Genomic DNA, 18,863 nt, shown 5'->3' on the forward strand with positions numbered 1-18,863 from the left:
ACTACTAAACCGCCCACCCACCAGTCTGCTTTCTAACCAGCACTCGTCACTCAAAAAAGGGAACTCAAATGCTAAGTGGCGACCGTCAGTGACTAGCTGATTCTTGGCTAGCTACTGTACAGAGGTAAGTTACATAAATCAAAGCTTTTAATAACCTTTGGTAGGATTTTCAGCGTTGAAATAAATGCTAACAGTCTCTGCAAACGAGTGATTTTTTTTACGTAAGCTGCTTAGCTAACTTTAGCCAGCTCCTAGCTGTTAGCTCCGCCGCTTTGGAAAAGCGCCTAACATTTGTGTGAACAGTGTTCTCGTTGTAGCCTGGGGAGATTTCACACCGTTTTAATACTCGCAGCATGGCTTAAACCCTCAGTAACCTTAGGTCGTTTTCAGATAAACCCGAGCTACAAGGTGTGCCGTGCTGGCTGCTAACGTTATACAAGAAATGCAAAAGGACATTCTCGGTTTCTGGGTTTACAGCATTGTTTTAGGGTTTTGTGTTTTGTTTTTTTGTTTTGTTTTGTTTGGGGGGGGAGTCCGCTTTAGTGGTTACTGTAGTCTGCATGACATGCAAGGTAAATATCTAAAAAGCTCAGTGGAGGAGGGACTTCTCCAGAAGTTGGTTATTGTTTTCTATTCGTAGCAGCCACGATCTAACTGTTCATGCAGATGCCATTCCTCGTTAACCAAACATAGTCAAGGCTAGTAATATGACACGAGTTCTGCTGTAAATGCAATGCAGCTCTGCTTATCTGAAAAGACAGGCCTCTTAGGCGGCTATGTATAGATTCAGTATTATCATCTTGACACCTTGATATACTTCCTCCTGTGCAGTAATGCCAGAAAACACTCCAACTTAACACCAAGCTCACTTCTCTTCTTGTGTTCTGGGGGAAAGCTAAAGTTAAACTATAGCTAATAACACAAAACACTGCAGCTCATGTTCACTCACATCTCTGCACAGTTAAGAAAAGAAAAGAAATATTGAGCACATACCATGGACATGAAAAGAAGAGAATTTGATGAATGCACATTGCTGAGAAGTTGTTGTGATTTCTTTTTTTTTTTTCCCCTCTTGTGTTGCACTTTCATTACTCATAAAGCTCTTTGGCAGTTCAGTCTGTTCACCCACACAAATTCCAGATAGACCAAACATTTCCTTGTACTATAACTGTGATTAAAACTGCATTGCTCGGACTAAAAACATTGTGGTTTTCCAACTCATGGCTCAGCAGTAAAGCACTGACATTAAACAAGTTGGTGCATGGTTTTGAGGAGATTTCTTTTTAATGTATAGATATATATATATATTTTGTCACATGATGAAGGTAAACATTGGGATCTATTGGTGGTGCTTGCTTTAATTGTCTGCTGGGTGCTTGTCCATATATAAATCAAACATGCTCAAACTAAAAGCTGTAGATACACTTCCAGGTTATTATTAATGTTACAAAGCAGGCTCAGCCGGAGTGGTGACATTTCAGTGTTTGTCACAGAGCAATAAATATACAGTAAGGAGTCTGTAGTGCGCTCTGCTCGGATTTGCATAGCCTCTGTATTTCCCCACAGACTTCTCTCTCTGTCTCTCCCCCACCATTGCTCTCTCCTCCCCTTTCTGTTTCTTCCTCCTTTGCTGTCATTTAGTCTCTCCGTTGTATACAGCCTCTTTCCAATGTGCTGTGTCTCTGTTGGCTTAAACATACGTATAAAAAAAGGGGGGGGGGGGGACAGCATTGTTTTTTTTTATGCTTAGCTTCTTTTGTTTTTGCATTTTAGGTCATCTGGACTTTGATCACAATGGGGGTGAAAGACCGCCCTCAGTGTTACTTTGATGTGGAGCTCAACCGGGAGCCAAGTAAGGGAAATCCTTATCAATTTACAGGTGGAGGGAATAGTTAGTTAGAGCCTACCTTAACTTCCATACTTTGAACTGATATGTAAAAAAAGGATTTTTAAATTAATGTTATGTATAGATTTTGTTTTTGGTGTTCAAGCTTTTCATTGATATTCATTTACAAAATGAAAGTGGCTCACTCAGTGGTGAATAAACTTGATAGACTGGTTTAGCGTCAGCTGTATCTGTGCTGAGAGGTTATATTTCTATATAACCCCTGATAGCTGCTGAGAATGGAAATATTGACCAGACTGTTTTAGTGACTTTATCCTGAAAGATGTAGCTGATGCTCTTCTTCCACAGCTGTCCCTCACATAGTATCAGACTTGCCATTAGCTACAGAGAAGTTTCTGTAATAGAAACTTGTAGCTTGTGATAGAAAATGTAGCTGTGAACTATTAAAGATTGTTTTCGGTTGTTTACATGTTGTTGTTTATATGTGATTTATTTTGACTTTGTTTAAAGATGATACTTTTAGTGACTCTTCTTTCCCCCTTGTGTGTCTTGTAGTTGGGCGTATAGTCTTTCAGCTTTTTTCGGATATTTGTCCCAAGACCAGCAAAAACTTCCTCTGTTTGTGCACTGGTGAGTAATCCTCATTCAGAGATATCTTCCAGTCAAATGTCATGACCTTACAGCATTTCGTTAATCGCATATTTGAATAATTCTACTTAAAAATGGGATTCAACATGGCAAAAACCAGACTAAAGTGCAAGATTTTCACTACTTTAACTCTAAAATTTCAAAACTACTTGATTAACATGGAAAAACAGATTTCATTTATGTAGCTTTCTTTTCTGTGTATTTGTTTAAATTCATTTTTATCAAATGTCAAATTGTCCCCAGTGGTTTCATAACGATGCAGGTAAATAGTGAATTGTAGCAGGTTTATAAATCGCCAAATAAATAATCCACCAGATAAATAATCCACTTTGTTGACAAAAGGCTGTTTATCGATCAAAGTCTGCACAGCATTATCACCACAGGCTAAAGACTGAAGAGTCGGCAGGATCGCTGATGTGGGAATTATTGTCCAGCGTTGGTAGTCCGTTGATCCACCTGCACAGATTGTCCGTTGTCAGATAGGGGCAGTGTCAAAAATCTCTGGGGTACTCCGAAGCTGCAGAGAAGAGTGATGGCACCATTGCCATTCATGGCAGATTGCACAGTGTTTTAGTTTCATTTAGTTTCGTTTCTGCAACTCTGAGTTGAAGACACGTATGAAGTGTATGATAGTCAGTTTTTAATTGCAGTTTTAATGATATATCCATACACAAGCTCATAGATTGACACACTACACATGGAGGGAAGCTACAGCAGTTTGAAAAGATTAGACTTTCTTGAATAAACACACACGGCAATGTCTTTGCTTCCAGTTTTGACTTCTTTCCTTTATCAGCGCTGACGTGGCGACACCTAACCTTCAGGAGAATACTGCACACGCTACCTGCGCTTTGACAGTGAGCGTAAACAGAAGTGGTTCTGTGACAGCGACTAACGCAGTGGTTATACCGGGATCATTGTAACTAAAAGCTGAAGTGAGGGGAAAACAAAGTTAAAAACAACAAAACTCATTTACTGCACCACAGCAGTCCGTAGTTTACACGCTGTATCTTTTCATCTGTGATGGATTTTTGGTGGGGTGGGGTTTTGTGCTTCACTTCCTGTTGAACTTTGAAGGAATTTACAGAAACATATTTGCAGTGGTTTAAACCTCTTTCCAAAGGCTCGTCTGCTTGTACAAATGACCATAAATAAAGTGTTAAAGGGGCAAATTTCACTCGCTGACTGATCGGGTCACAGCTTTAGAGAAGAGGTTTTCTCTCACAGTCGAGAGGTTTGCTGAAGTTTAAGCGTCAGAAACTGTTCAATAAAATAAAAATTTCTGACATAATTTTGAGAGATAACGTCCTGTGATGTGCTGCATCACAGATGTTGTCAACCTCATCTGTTTGGCCTTACAGAAGTGCAACTTAACAAGATTTATCCAAGCACTGCAATACAATAGCAATGAGAACGTTATTAAATAAGTGAAATAAAATGACAATAACGTAATAAAAAACATATACCATTTTATGACTTATGTTGTGGCTGCTCTGTTTCCCTAGATATTTCATCCCACAGAGCAGTGTAGTGTACTGTAGAGGCAGTGGTTTGCCTAGAGAAAGTCATAAATCTGCAGACACATAGCCGAGCAATCCCCCCGTCTCATTTTTCACCCTACCTGGCCAACGGGAACGCGATGGCAGCAAAGGCAGACATGGGAAAAGGCTCGTTAGTCTGTTCCTGAACCAACACATACACAGACGGCACACCAGTGAAGCAGTAATGCACACCCGCATTCAGCTGGTGCAGTTTGCTGACTTTCTCAAAGTTTCTAATGTGTCCTTTTAGAATTGGATCAGCTCACTCCAAAGGAAACCAAACCCCTGGAACAGTGCCGAAGCCAAAGAAGTAAAATACTAAACCCTTAGCTTAGCTTTTCAATAGGACACACAGCCTCTTTCTGCTGAAAGCCACCTTCAACACATCACCACGTCTGATTAAATCCTGCCTTCACGTCATTTCACCCCAGGAGTAAGGGGACTCTGGAGGGTAATAGCTTTGAGCCAGTATTGTGTCCCCAGTTAGTATTGGTCCAGTGGAAGATTTATTAATGAATTTGGCAGTCCTCCAAGGGAGTACCAGCAGGATGCCAGACTAAAGGCATATAGCTTACTGAAAGCCACCACCCAAATGTGGCTTTCATTCCTTTGTGGCAATATTAAAAGCCTTTGTTTCTTAAAACCATCTAGTAAACACAGAAGCACTTTGTGTATTAGCAGGTTGAGTGTTTTTGTTTTTTGGTGAGAGCTCAGTTAACATGCATGTCATTGCAGGTGAAAGGGGAACTGGGAAAGTCACAAGGAAAAAGCTGTGCTACAAAGGCTCCACGTTTCACCGAGTTGTAAAAAACTTTATGATTCAGGGAGGCGACTTTACTGAAGGTAATGTTATAATCCCCTGTTTACCTAAGAATGTGTTCACAGTGCTCCACCTTTTTCTAATTTGCTAGTTTGCTCGTTTCAGTCCAAAATCTAATGAAAGCCAACAGAGCGTAACACAGCTTATGTGAGCGGGGCGAAAAAAACCTCTCGTTTGGGTTGTTTTAAAGATGGATTAAATGCTCTCCAGGTGGGAAATGTTTTTCAATAATAACATTAATTACAGGCCAAATTAAAATGGGTAAAAACTGATCAAAGCTGTTAATCTCATCAAAGTGCCAACATACCGTAAACATGCTCTGCGGCTTTGTTGTGGGTGTTCATGGCAGGAATCCAGGAGACTACAGTTTCCTGAACATGGCAGCCACTTCAAAAATGAGCCCAATAAACATGAATCACTGCTGCCTTTGCTGATGAAGCAGCATCTTTTTCAGCGGCTACACACAATTACACTGCTGCAATATAAAGAAGCTGCTGTGAATTTATTTGACTTTATTAATCTTTGCAGGAAATGGAAGAGGAGGGGAATCCATATATGGAGGCTACTTTGAAGGTATTTGGAATATCAAGTTATCTAATAATCTAATAATAGTGATGCATATCTATACTAAAAAAACAAAGCATGCATATAAAGTTGCATAGATGGTTAATGGGTTTTTGTGGGCAAATTGTCCTATGTTTGACTGCGCTGACCTTCACTTTTCCATTGTGTAGTTCTTCTATGTAGTAACAGCAGTAGGCTTTATCAAATCAACATGGAGAGTAGGCATTCTCTTTACTGAAAGCTACAATCTTCCTGCCTAAAATTTTCAACATATTCTCTTATTTATAGAGTGGTCTTTTGCAAAATGAAAAGGTAAGAGATGTACACAGCTCCGTAACACCATGCCAACATCGTCCCCACCACCTTCCTCAGTCAGTGAAAGCAGTGCAAATGCTCGCAGCGTCACAGATTCACATTTGTACTGAAAGGTCCCCCCCCCGCTCAGATTAGGGTTTTTATGTTAAATAGGTGGCACTTATAGCCAACTAGCAGGACATGGAGCCAGAACCAGACGGGTGGTTTTGCTCATTAGTAAGAAGATATGCCACTTTTAACTTGTATATCATCTTTTTGTTAAAACTGTACATTATGGGGACTATTTTGTTTTTGCAAAGCACTCATTAATCTCCAGCTTTGAAAAACCCCTTGAAACTTGAAGTGATCCAACAGCGTTGCACCGCCTTATGTTACTGTTACAGCCGTAACTGCTTTTTCTAAGCAGGGCCCTCAAAGTAAGCACTGTCAGTGATGGTGCTTACTTTTGAGATGGACCAGACCCTCGTTGAGAATCTCCTAAATCAGTGGTTTGGACATTTTTCTCTAACTTTTTAAAGCTTTTAGAAACAAAGCTTATGTCACCCTGCTAAACCCGAGGGTGAACTCCAGAGCAATATGTAAACCAGACTTCTAAACACAACTTGCAAAGTTCATTCCTGGTAGCTGTGCAAGCAAAAGATAATGGTTCCTTTTATAAATTTGACTGAGTGTGTTTTCTGGAACTCCTACAGCGGATTAACCCTCGAATATATCAGAATGCAGCTCTGACTTGAAGACTGTGATGTAAGGTTGACTTTGAGAAATGCACGTAACATATTGCACACATCAGCAAGGAGATCTGCTTGTAGCTATGATGTGAACAGAAACCAGTGTGGTACCTTTTCATCTGAAAAGTGCAAGTTGTTGAAAGTCATTCCTGGTTTGGTACTTTATAAACAGACTGCAGTAATATTTGGCCCAACAGAAACCTTTTGTTAGAGCTGACTTTATGGAAGGATAGGTTGGTGAGACAGCGAAAAGCTTTAATGAATTAATAAACCTTTTGTTTTGTTTTTTTAAATGATTATTTTTATTAACACTTGCATCCTCTGCATCTGTCCCCGACAGATGAGAACTTCACTCTCAAACACGACAGAGCCTTCCTGCTGTCGATGGCCAATCGTGGGAAGGACACCAACGGCTCACAGTTTTTTATGTGAGTAACTTTTAAATTAAAATATTGCTTTTAAAAACTTACCCCCCAACCACCACTATTTTACTGTCATTCTTAAGAAAGTTTCTTATTAGTTTTTTCTTTCTATCCCTTTTTTTTTCCTGTTTTGAGATTTTAGAGTAGAATTTGTCATTAAGTGTGACCATCAGCAGTCCCTTCTTCTGTGTGCAGTTAGTTTCAAAGTGCAGAGAAACATTGGATTCATTCTTTTTCACCTACAATTGTTACATTTTTTCTCTTGCCGTTTTTGTGTAAAATTTACAGAAACTCTAGCATCCTGCTCTTCCAAGGTAATGTGTCTCAAAGGCTGTGTTTCTCTCTCTCCTGACTGTATTTATCATTGAGTAGTTTGTCTTTGCAATTGTTGGACTTGCTTAAATATTTCACAAATGGCTTGAGGTGACTCAAAATGTTATTTTGGCTTCCGTTGTCACAAAAGCAGGTTCTGAACATATGATTGACATTTTCCTCCATGATTACAAATTCTCGAAGGAGGAAGTGTAGATATGTAGTCTTTGTGCAAATTGATTTTTATAACAGGAAAAAATGATAATGTAATTTACCACACTCTGCTGTTGAGTGTTTTCATAATTGAGTTGCAATCAGATGTCATTAAAGAAAGGTTTGTTGCACAATTCCTTTTGAGATTTTCCCTGTGGTACAGTAGCATCCCCGCTTTGATCGAGGTATTTGTTTATTGTCATTCTTTTCTCTTTTTTCCCACTTTCATGGCCCGGCTTCCACCTTTGGTTGACTCCCCACCTCACTTACTGCTGGATTATCCATAATCAGCACAACTAAGATGGCGCCTCATCTTGATGGGTAGGTACATCTGATATTATTATTTCACATTGTAATTCTATATAGAAATATTTTCTAACATTTTCCTCATAAGCATCTGAAAATGAGACTTTCAGCGTATTGATATGAAACTTTTTGGAAAAAAAAGAATCCCAACATTCCAAAAACTATCGTTAGGTTTCTATGTTACTAAACTGATTATAGCATGTTTGGCGTTAGTCAAATCACTCAGCGAGCACCTGTTGCTAAGGAAAGATGTGTATTCCTTGACCGGTTGCTGAGTATTTGCTGGCTGTCACTAAGTGAAATGGGTTGCAAAGAGGTTGGTTCACCAAAAAACCTCCTGGTGGTTCCTTTGGTCTTTAGCAGATTGCCTTGGTCACTCGTAGTTTGCATGGAAGACGCTGTGCAAACAACGTAAAAGGACAATTTTACCGAGCATCAGGAAGCAACCACTCACAGTTGCTAGCTGTTACGCAGGCCTGTGTGAGTGGGATTTTAATAGATTAGAACCCTTTTGGTAGTTTTCAAACTTTAGCTCAATGTACTGTGCTAATGTAGGATATTCTGTCATAGGAAGTTGATTGAGGCAAAACCTAAATGCTCTTCAGGGCTTAAAACTAACATAATAGTACATTTAATGCTGCTTTTAGTTTCAAGTCTGTCTTGCGTCTATGCAGAGTCCACGTCGTCTTTGGTCTGGTCATCTCCGGATTTGAAGTGATAAAGAAGATTGAGGGGCTGAAGACTGATTCTGCCAGCAGACCGTACGCTGACGTGAGAGTGATCGACTGTGGTCAGCTGATCACCAAGTCTGCAAACGATGGTACGTTCAGTAACCTTCTTAATTGTTAGGATTAGCTTTGTTGTATTTATTCATTTATTTTTGATAAGTAAATCTGATGAAAAGGTCCCATGCATCCTGGGTACTGTAGTTTTTAGAGAATTGTATCCAAATTTTTTCTTTGATCTTTGAGAAGATACTATTAGACAATACCCTTAGAATACAGACCCACTGTATGAAATCTTTGGGTTTGTTTAGATTAGATGTGTTGCCACTCAGCCAGTGTAGTGTGACTGTAAGTTTTGTTATAATACAAAAGCTTTAATAGAATATCTTTAGTGAAAGTTACACATTTTATGCTCATTTGTTTTTGTTTCCAGTGAGGGATAACATGTGTTGCCTGTGATTATAACTGGCTCATATTTCATGCTTATGTTCATTTTGTTGGCGTTTGGATGCCAGCGTCTCCCCCCGCCACTGGCATTAACACGGGGCGTGTAACTGGATCTTCTGTTTAATGAGGATCAGCGAGGTGATCTCTGTGGAGTTCATTTGGCTTCAGCCCACCTGAGTCTGCCAGGGCTGCTTTCATTGCCTTGAACATACCAGGAAAGAACAGACAAAGCTTTTCTTGTACTTGTACCATCATGAAAATGACTCCTGGCGTCTGAGCTTTCCCTCTTCTTTTACTAACTATACGAGTCAAATATTCTTCAGAATTAGCACATTTTAATTTATTTCCACACGTTCTGTTGTATTTCTTCCTGCAGTGCTAGAAGGCAAGCGGAAAAGAACTTCCCATTCTGCTGACTCGTCCCTGAGCTCCCATGACTCGTTCTCCCAGTTCTCCTCAGTGGAGTCTGAAAGTGAACTTGATGAAAAGCACAGGCGTTACAAGCAAAAGAGACATTCGAAAAGTAAACGGCCTAAAAAGAAAAGGAGACTGTCAAAGAAGGACAAAGATGTGGATAGTCTGCCTTCCAAGCAAAGGTGATTTTTATTTATTTTATTATGCAAGTTCTTGTTCATGGTCACATTATAACGTTCTTTAATAAATACTTACACATATCTTGTGTGTTGTCAGTTTTCACCAATTGACTGTATAGACTTCAGTACTGACATCTGTAGGAGCTTTTTGTTGTTTTCTTAATAAAAATATAACTGCTGTCACAGCCCTGTGGGAAGAGAGCTACGGGAGGGAGAGAACGAGGTGGAAGAAGAGAGGGAGCTGGGTGGGAAGAGAGAGAAGCCCGTTGTTCGGCCAGAGGAAATACCACCTGTGCCAGAAAACCGCTTCCTGCTGCGACGGGACATGCCATCTCAGGAAGATAAAGCAGAAATGTCAGTTCAAAGTTGTTCTTCATTTATATACTTTTTTTTTTTTTTTTAATGAGCAACCAAAGCACTAATCTAAGTAAACACAGCAAGTGCTGCAATTTGATTTCAATTTCAAATTAATTTTCAGAGTTGAAAAAGAAGAAGCAACTCTTCCAGCTGACCCGAAACCAGCTGTGTCAAAGTCTGGACGGAAGATCAGAGGCAGAGGAACGATAGTAAGCTCACCTCAACTAAGATCAGAGATTGCTAACATAATGTATATGCAAATATTCAAATTTTTGGATTTCTTTTTGAGTCACAGGAGTGAATTTTGTAAAACCTGTTTATCTAGTCTAACTCTTATGCAGAATTAGTTTTAATGAATTGTTTGCAAATGCACAGTTTTTACTTTTTTTGTCTTTCGCAGCGGTATCACACTCCTACGAGGTCTAAATCACGCTCTGCATCTGTAGAGGAGCGTGGAAGCAGTGAAACTCCACCGCACTGGAAAGAAGAAATGAAGAGAACCAAAATTTATCAACCCCCAAGCATCGAGCGGTGGAGCAAAGGAGACAAGTATGACCAAGTGTTTTCCTTCCTAACTTTAAACACTAGTTTTCCTTCTATTTGCTTTCATGCGTCTTTTGGCTTAACAGATTGAATGACCATTCCTCAAGCAGATGGGACAACAGAAGCGACTCTGCGTGGTCCCAGTCTGCAGAGCACTCCTCAGACCGCAGCTCGGAGAGGTCCAGCCAGCGCTGCCAACAGAAGAAGGCGAAGAAGAAATCTAAACACAAGAAAAAGGCCAAAAAGCGGAAACATAACAAGAAGAAGAGTTCTAAGAGCAAACATCAAAACCAGTCAGATGGAGAAAGGTCTGTGTCTTCAGAGAAAGGGTTCAGAAAATCTCGTTCGCTAACTCGTTCTTCTTCGAGTCAACACCACTCTTCAAACAGAAGGAGACGCCGATCCTCGGGGTCATACGGAGATTCCCGATCCTACTCTAAGTCATACACATCCAGTCGATCCAGATCTCAAGGAAGGTCCCTGTCTTACTCAAGATCTAGAAGCCGGTCTGGATCTAGAGGGCGATCTTTCTCTAGATCTAGGTCTTGGTCCCATTCTCACTCCCGGTCTAAATCAAGGTACAGATCCAGATCCAGATCTTTGACGCCACCCAGAAAAAGGAGTTTTTCCAGATCTCCGAGAAAGAAAAAAACAAGCAAACCAGACGCCATGATCCCTGTGAGTGAGAAGCTTCAAGAGAGCAAAGTCGCACCTGTCCCCAGACCGCCAGCTGTCCCAGCTCCTGAAAGTGTCCCTGTGATCCCATTGAGCGACAGTCCACCGCCCTCTCGCTGGAAACCGGGTCAGAAACCATGGAAACCCTCCTACATCCATATTCAGGAAATTAAAGCTAAAGTAGCTCCCAGCAACATTTCCTCCACTGGGCAAGCAGTCGATAGCGCAGCAGATAAAGCTCAGACTTCAGCTACGCCAAAGTCTCTGCCAGGTGACTCTGAAGACAACACAGCACAAAAACCTTCACGGCGCTCACGCAGCAGGTCATCCAAGAGTAGATCTTACAGCCGTTCTTATAGTCGCTCACGGAGTCGGAGTTACAGTAGGTCCAGGTCCAGGTCCACTCACCGGCACAAGAGCAGGTCATCGTCCTACAGCAGATCAGAGTCTGAAAAGTCCCCGAAAACAAGTAACGCAAAGAAGGAGTCACTAGACAAGGAGTGGAAGGAGTACTACAGTTCTCTGAGCAGAGTAAAGAATTTGGATAAGTTAATTTCAGTAAGCCTTAGTCAAGATGGTCACTCAGAATCGGAGAACAGGACAGACAGTGAGCGCAGCCCTGGTGTCATTGGCTCTGTGGAGCAAATAAAAGACAAGGGAAGCTCAGAGGATCTGGAGACGAAGCATTGCAGTTCAGTGCCAGCAGAGACTTTCAATAACAGGTCTGAATGGGACAGTGACAGTGATAAGGTGAGCCAGAGCAACAGCGCTATCCCATTGAAAATGCAGATAAGGGTGGCTCAGTATGCCGAGTCTCTGGAAAAGAAGTTATCTTCTATCTCTGGATGGAATTCAGAAAGTGACTCTGAAAATTTAACAGCCAGGACATTAGCTATTTCTGAAAAAGAGGAAGGGGAAGCTAGTTCAGAATCAGATTATGAGATTTCCAGAAAAACATCTGATGGAGGGAATGCTCTGGCAGCTTCTGGTCAGTCAGAGGAAAGCCCAGAGAAAGCTGCAGAGCCAGAGAAGCACAAGAGCAAGAAGAAAGCTAAACGTAAGCATAAACATAAGAGGAGAAGTGAGAATAAAGGCGGTTCCCACCACAGTAAGGACAAGGCCAAGAAAACTAAACGAAAACATCAGAAGCTGAAAGAGACTTTTCACTGGCAACCACCTTTAGAGTTTGAAGAGGAGGAAGAAGAAGACGAATCCAAAAGGGAAAGACGTAGTCCTGGAAGAGTTGTTAAAAAAAGTGCTGACATTAATAACCTCAATGCAAAGGACCAAACTGCAAGCTGTAATCCTACTAAAGAAGAAGAAAGGGGGCAACAGAGGACAAAAGAAGGTATCAACAAAAATGCAAAACACACTGAACCTCATCTAGAGTCATCCAACAGGAATAACGCCAGCGATTCTCACTGGCCAAGTGTCCAGGAGCCGGCGACATTAGATGACATGGACATTTGTACTCCAGAGCATGATGCTGAAATTGTTGAACCTTCAGTCCCATGTCATCCTCACAACAGCGTTCCTAAAATAACCCTAAAATCTACCTCAAACTCTTCTGAGATGGAAAACAATGACACTGCTTTATCTCATAGCAAAGAACAGTCTGCCGTTAGTTCCACAACAACAGCTGGCGGATCGCAAGACAAAGGAACCGCTGGCAAGCCTGCTGCCACTGTAATCAATTTAAAATGGAGGCCACTGAAAGGAACGTCAGCTGTACAGACTGTGAATGCTCCCCCTGTCACTGTGAAAAATGTCCAGGCTCAAGAGAACCAGACCGGCAACATGCAGGGAGTGAGAATGGAGATAAAAAGCAAAAGCCGGGTCCGACCGGGATCTCTGTTCGATGAGGTCCGTAAGACCGCGCGGCTCAACCAGAGGCCGAGAAACCAGGAGAGCTCCAGTGAAGAGAGATCCCCCTCTGTGGGAAATGCAAAGGGAACGTCACGCACACGCTCTCCAAAGACGTCCAGGTCCTTGTCTAGAAAGTCCCGCTCTGTTTCCAGTCACCGGTCACGCTCCCGGGGGTGGTCCCACTCCTACAGCAGGTCCAGGAGTAGATCCCGCAGCTCCAGCTACTCCAGGTAAGTGAGAATAAAACACTGCGATGATTTACAGACACCACCTTTGAATCTTAATAAATTGTTTGATGTGAGTAGGAATGGTAATCAAGAACCGTTTATTTTTTTTGTAGAAAACCGATTCCCAGTAGTCCAATTCCTTGGGACTATTAGTCTGGCTGCTTATCGATCAATCTTGCACTCACGCTACAATCAGCTGACTTTAATTCACGTGACAAAGGAAAATACCAACTTAGTCTAGAGCGTGGTTATGTACGAGATCAATGGTAAAGTGGAAAACTGCATCCAGGACAGAAACAACCGTATTATGCTGCTAACACAACTTCAGTTCTTTGCAAACAGCATAGTATAACAAATTACTTGTCCCAGTAGTAATTAAGTAACATGCTGCATGACTTTTAAGAAAAGTGTTGTGTGTAATAATGACTTTTTTGAGTAACGACTCTAACACTGATCACAACAAAGAGGGGAAATCTCAACACGCACAAACATTTGACCCACAGCATGCATTTCATTTAGATGAATGTAATTTCTTTACTGCTGTGTAACAATGGCATTGACTCTCAAAACTGAGCCAGTGAGAACCCAATAACAATTGATAAGAGAATCGAATGAATAAGTGATGCTGATAATGGAATCGCTAAATTCTTTTCAATTTCCATCCCTGAATGTGAGTGAGATGTAAGTTACAGCATCGTTGCTGTTTTAGGAGCCGTAGCCGGAGTTGGAGGAGACGTGGGAGAGGACGATCTCGCTCTCGCAGCACCACGTACCGCAGTTACAGGAGTCACAGGTACACTATGAAACACTCATGGGACAAGTGCAAGATCTGATAGGGAATATTCTGTAGTTGGCATTTTAGATTTCTGTGTAGATTCCTAAGAAGAAAACTCAAAAATGTCTTTATAAATGTGCCCACAATGTTTTAACAGTTACTAACCTATGATGTTGAAGTTAAACCTCTGATTTTTGGTGTTTTCCGTTGTTCCCGTCAGCCGGACGTACAGTAGAAGTCATTCCAGAAGCCGCTCATATATTCACCGGAGAAGATCCAGGTGTGAGGACACTTAAGTCACATTTAGAAATGTGGAATTGTTCATAGAAATGCAATGAAGTATGTTGAGCTTAAAAAATGGCAATATAATTGTAACTGAGAACACGCATAGAAACGATGCGTATACGTTTGTAAGAGATCAGTTGATTTTTTTTACAGCCCTCATAATTTTGGCTGAATATCGCTGAGGTTGTGAATATTTTCTGCTTCGTCTTATTAAGCAGCAGGTTTACCAGCAGGACTGTTGGTCAGACAAAGAAACGTTTAGACTTTTGATAAATAGTATAGATATTTCAAAACCTAAAAGCATGTGCAGATCCATCAGTATTTTCAATAACATTTAATGTGGCACCAGAGAAGATGATTGCTTGAAACTGGAAAAACAAAACTCGGTACAGTCAGATTGATGGGATTGTTGTAATGATCAGACATTAGACCAAAAACAGGATCCATATGTCTTAAGATAGACACAAAACTTTGAGCTGAAGGTCTTTAAACAGGGCTTGAAAGGTTTTACAGTAGGGCTGTGTGATATGACCAAAATCTCATATCCCGATATAAGACGTCTATCGTCCTGATAACGATAAAAATCACAAAATCTTCTGTAAATTCTGTGAATCTCGGGCAGCTCGACTTGTGTGAAGTGTTTCCAGCTGGGCGTCGTGTACCTGGAGTCGAGTGTTTTAACTGACGCGTGAAACTATATATTTTTAGACATAAGTTGTAACGGCCGCCGTTTTCTTTGTGAGTATTTATTACACGACGTGCTGCGGGGAAACGCCTGTTCTAACATTTGAGACTAACTGTTTTTAGCACCTGACGGCTCTTTTTTGCTTCTCATCCGTAAACACTCTGCATACTGTTTCACGTGATTCAGTTTATTTTGAAAAGTCTCAACAGGATCTTGAGCTTTATTGTGAAAGGTTTATGTGGAAAATAAACAAGCGGACACGCGATGGTTTTACCGTCGTTGTTGCTAACGACAATGCATAAAAACAGGCGCTTGTCCGTCTGTAGTGTGGTTATATTACATATAAGAGAAAGAGAGAACTTTAATAAATTAATATAGCCACTACAGTGACCATCAAAACGATGAAAAAATATTGCCGTAAACAGTTTATTTTGCGACACCACAAAACAAACGATAGCGTAAAATGTAACGATAGACGTTTTTATATCGTCATCCGATATATATCGTTATATCAAACAGCCCTATTTTACAGGGTAGTAAAATTAATACTGAAAAGTCTGCTGTTGACACTAAATGTCACCTTTTAAAATACAGTGTGTCAAAGAGAATCATCGGAATTAAAAATATATTATATTTTATAGTAATGGACATAAAATCTTGAAGTAAATAGCTTAATATAAAATTTTACACACAAAATTTTAAATATCCACAAGTGCTCAATGTTAACACACGGCATATATCCATACGATAGTCAAACTATTCCAGTACTTTTGCGAGCACATCTGGAGCCACAGCTGTTGTTACGTATCAGAAACCACATGAAACTCACCAATCCGCTCTTTCTAACAGTACATTCTAACAGCCGATTCCCTGACACATTGTGTTCCCTTATACCTTATACCATTGTTGAGCTTGTTTTTCACTGATTACAACTATTAAAATATTTAAATTCTCAGTGATGTTGTTCTTGTTTGCTCATATCTATTATTTTTGGACTGCATGTCCTTTTAAAATGATAAGTAACTCACTTTTTGCTGCTTAAAAATAGTTAAAGTTAAGCTTATGAAGCCCTGATAATTACTTTTGAGCTGTATTTGTAACCGTGTCAGAAATGGGTCTTAAAGCTCTACATGTCATGACTGAATTCGGTGTCATTCTGTTGCTATTCCCAAAATAATATCTGTGTTGTCACCTGGCTGGATGTTAATGCAGGTCAGACTCCTATGACAGTTATTCCAGTCGGAGTCGGAGTGTGAGCAGGAGACGAGGGCGCAGGCGAAGTGACAGCTACAGGAGCTCAGACCGCCGATCGCGGTAAGACTGACTTCCCAGGTGAACTCTGACAGACACTAACGATGTGGCCGGTCTCACTTCAACCTTTTCGCCCTCTCAAATCTTTCTGTCCTGTTGAAAATCATTGTTTTTTCACATGTGTTTTGGTGTCTTTAAGATAAAAGAAGCCAAAACACCCCACTAAATGTTCTCCACACATCTGTGCATTGTAAACACCTCTGCAGTGCCTCAAAGGTGAAACGTTTTCTTTTGTCTGCAGGTCGTATGGCTCATCCAGTCGCAGTTCTTCTAGGCACAGGAGCCACAGTCGCAGCAGTCGGTACAGCTGAGCTGCGCCTTAAGGCAGCCTGCTGGTTTACACCCGATGACAAGGATCAGAACCACAAAGTCTGGACACTGTCATATATTCAAAGATCAGCTCAGAGGAAGAATTAAATCCAGTCTTATGGTCAGTTTAACATGGTTGTGTATGTCCACCTGGCACAAGCTGGCATTATAATTACTGAGGAAATGAATGTAAATTTATAAACCACTTTACAGGCTGATACAAAGGCCTCCTTTTTGGGGCTGTCACAACAAGTGGCTGAAAATCTGCCAACACAGTCCATCAAACAGAAAGTTTGAAAGTGAAATATACTCTGTACTTAATACTAATATTATGACAAATATACTCTAAATAATTAAATAATTTTATATTCATGGATTGTGTTTTCTACTTCTTTTATACACTGAAGTTGTTACAGTATAAGAGTCTAATCGTCTCAGTCTTGATGTGTTTTTGAGGTTTTGCATTAAGCTTTGAAAGTTTTCACTGAATGGAATAATTTGTTTTTATAACTTTTTTTCCAGTGCTTTTATTTTATTGTATCATGAATGTTCAAACTAAACTCAAAGTATGGTATCACAGATTTAGGTTTATTCAGTTCTAAATGTTTACATTTAATAAATACCAACACATGTTGAACTCTGGTCTGGTATTTTGTGTTTTTCTTTGCTTTCTCAGGTTCTCTGAATTATTTGTACCTCAGCAATGGTGCCATCTACCTTCAGTTTATATCTGTAGTGTGTTTAACTATGTGTGCTTAAGAGAACAAAACGGTAAGCCCCACCGTGAAGTCCTAACTGTGCCATATTCCGTCAAACGGATGATATGGATTCCAGTTTTCTTTCATTACAAATAGAGCAATGATTCCAATCATGTGTTACTTGTTCTAAGAGCTGTCCATGAGCTACATGTTATGCTCAATAACCACTGTATTAGGTAGTGCTCCAGTTTGCCTTTAGGACTGCTAAATTCCTGTAAACATTCCTCAGAGATTTGTCCATATTGACATGACATCATCACACAGTTGTCGGCTGCACATCCGGGATGAATCTCCCGTTTCACCACATCCCAAAGGTGCTCTATTGGATTGAGATCTGGTGACTGTGGAGGTCATTTGAGTACAGTGAACCCACTGTCATGTTCAAGATTGTGCTCAAAACAGCCAGGAGAATGTAGCTACACTGTGGTCATAAAGGGAAGGATGTGGTGTTTAAACTATGTACAGTCGGTTGGTACTAATGAGTCCAAAGTGTGCCAAAAAAATATCCATCACACATCACAGCACCACCACCAGTGGCTTGAACTGTTATTATGATGCAGGATGGATCCATGCTGTTTATGACAAATTCTGACTCAATCATTTAAAAAAAAAAAAATTCAATCTTGTCCAATTTTGGGGAGTCTGTGTCAACTGTAGCTTCAGTTTCCTGTTCTTTGAGTGGTGCTGGGTGTGGTCTTCTGCTGCTTCAAGGTTCAGTGTGTTTTCAGAGATGCTCTTCTGCATACTTTGGTTGCGATGAGGGGTTATTTGAGTTACTGTTGCCTTTGCCTTTACATAAAAAAGGTCATTTTTCAATGTTATAGAAAAGCTACGACATCTCCCAGATTAAAAGGCGTTAAAGAACAAAAGAAAAATAATATATTAAGCTATATCGCTTGTTCTTTTCTCTTGTTTTGTCTAAAACGTTGAATTCCTGGTTTACCTGAGCAACCTAAACAGCATAATGTGTTTGTTTATGCCTCCTGAACATGAATTAATACAGGTATGGGACTTTCTCCAGGTTGTAATTCTTCCCACCTTGCTATGATTCTACAGATTTACTAGAGGAAACCTAGCCTCGGCCCAGGACTCCAGGGATGTCAGGAGGTTCCAGTGAGTCGAACATGAGAAAATACAACTTTTGTTGGACAAAACATGAAAGGTGAAATCTTGTATAAGAAAACGCGTTTAGTCACTCCTTTCTGACCACTCAGTGTGGTAAAGTTGCCCTGTACCCTTAGCAAAAACACAGCCCAAAGCATGTTTCCACCTCCGTGCTTGACTGTGTGGATAGTGTTCTTTGGATCATACTCAGCATTTCTCTTCCTCCAAACATCAGGTTGAGTTCGTGCCGAAGAGCTCGATTTTGGTTTCATCTGACCATAACATTTTCTCCTAAACCTTCTCTTATTCATTTAGATGTTTACTGGCAAACTTCAGATGGGGCTTCTTGAGCAGGGGGAGCTGCAAGATTTCAATATATAGTCTGTTACTAATGGTGTTCTTGGGACCACAGGAGGAGCTTGTGGGTGGCTGTGGCTCAGGTGGTAAAGCAGATCAGCTACTGATTGGAAGGTTGGTGGTTCGATCCA

General features: G+C 40.6%; 1 protein-coding gene across 5 annotated transcripts; it reads left to right on the top strand.

Moving 5' to 3' along the window:
* Positions 1 to 11: 11 nt before the first annotated feature.
* Positions 12 to 17,155, top strand: nktr (natural killer cell triggering receptor). 5 transcript variants are annotated; one of them, XM_084939359.1, is made up of 17 exons: positions 12 to 124; positions 1,774 to 1,852; positions 2,402 to 2,476; positions 4,771 to 4,878; positions 5,384 to 5,428; positions 6,803 to 6,890; positions 7,701 to 7,730; positions 8,390 to 8,535; positions 9,264 to 9,483; positions 9,667 to 9,834; positions 9,959 to 10,046; positions 10,238 to 10,386; positions 10,467 to 13,151; positions 13,858 to 13,941; positions 14,144 to 14,203; positions 16,106 to 16,207; positions 16,446 to 17,155. In XM_084939359.1, exons 2-17 carry the CDS (start codon positions 1,795 to 1,797, stop codon positions 16,513 to 16,515), a joined length of 4,176 nt encoding a protein of 1,391 aa, XP_084795485.1. In that variant the 5' UTR covers positions 12 to 124; positions 1,774 to 1,794; the 3' UTR covers positions 16,516 to 17,155. The 5 variants fall into 5 exon arrangements, with proteins under 5 accessions (XP_084795485.1, XP_084795486.1, XP_084795487.1 ...); XM_084939360.1 differs by having other exon boundaries at positions 10,491 to 13,151; XM_084939361.1 differs by lacking the exons at positions 12 to 124; positions 1,774 to 1,852; positions 2,402 to 2,476; positions 4,771 to 4,878 and adding an exon at positions 5,708 to 5,731.
* Positions 17,156 to 18,863: the final 1,708 nt, after the last annotated feature.

Source organism: Perissodus microlepis, chromosome 9, assembly GCF_051167445.1.
Source record: "Perissodus microlepis isolate ML-2025 ecotype Zambia chromosome 9, ASM5116744v1, whole genome shotgun sequence".
Classification (NCBI taxonomy): domain Eukaryota; kingdom Metazoa; phylum Chordata; class Actinopteri; order Cichliformes; family Cichlidae; genus Perissodus; species Perissodus microlepis.

What these genes read in the sequence shown, in the direction of transcription:
- nktr (XM_084939359.1), top strand. Translation starts at nt 1,795, where the DNA reads ATGGGGGTGAAAGACCGCCCTCAGTGTTACTTTGATGTGGAGCTCAAC. An exon ending in GGAGCTCAACCGGGAGCCAA is followed by an intron (nt 1,853 to 2,401) that starts GTAAGGGAAATC and finishes TGTGTCTTGTAG; the next exon opens with TTGGGCGTATAGTCTTTCAG. An exon ending in CGCAGTTACAGGAGTCACAG is followed by an intron (nt 13,942 to 14,143) that starts GTACACTATGAA and finishes TGTTCCCGTCAG; the next exon opens with CCGGACGTACAGTAGAAGTC.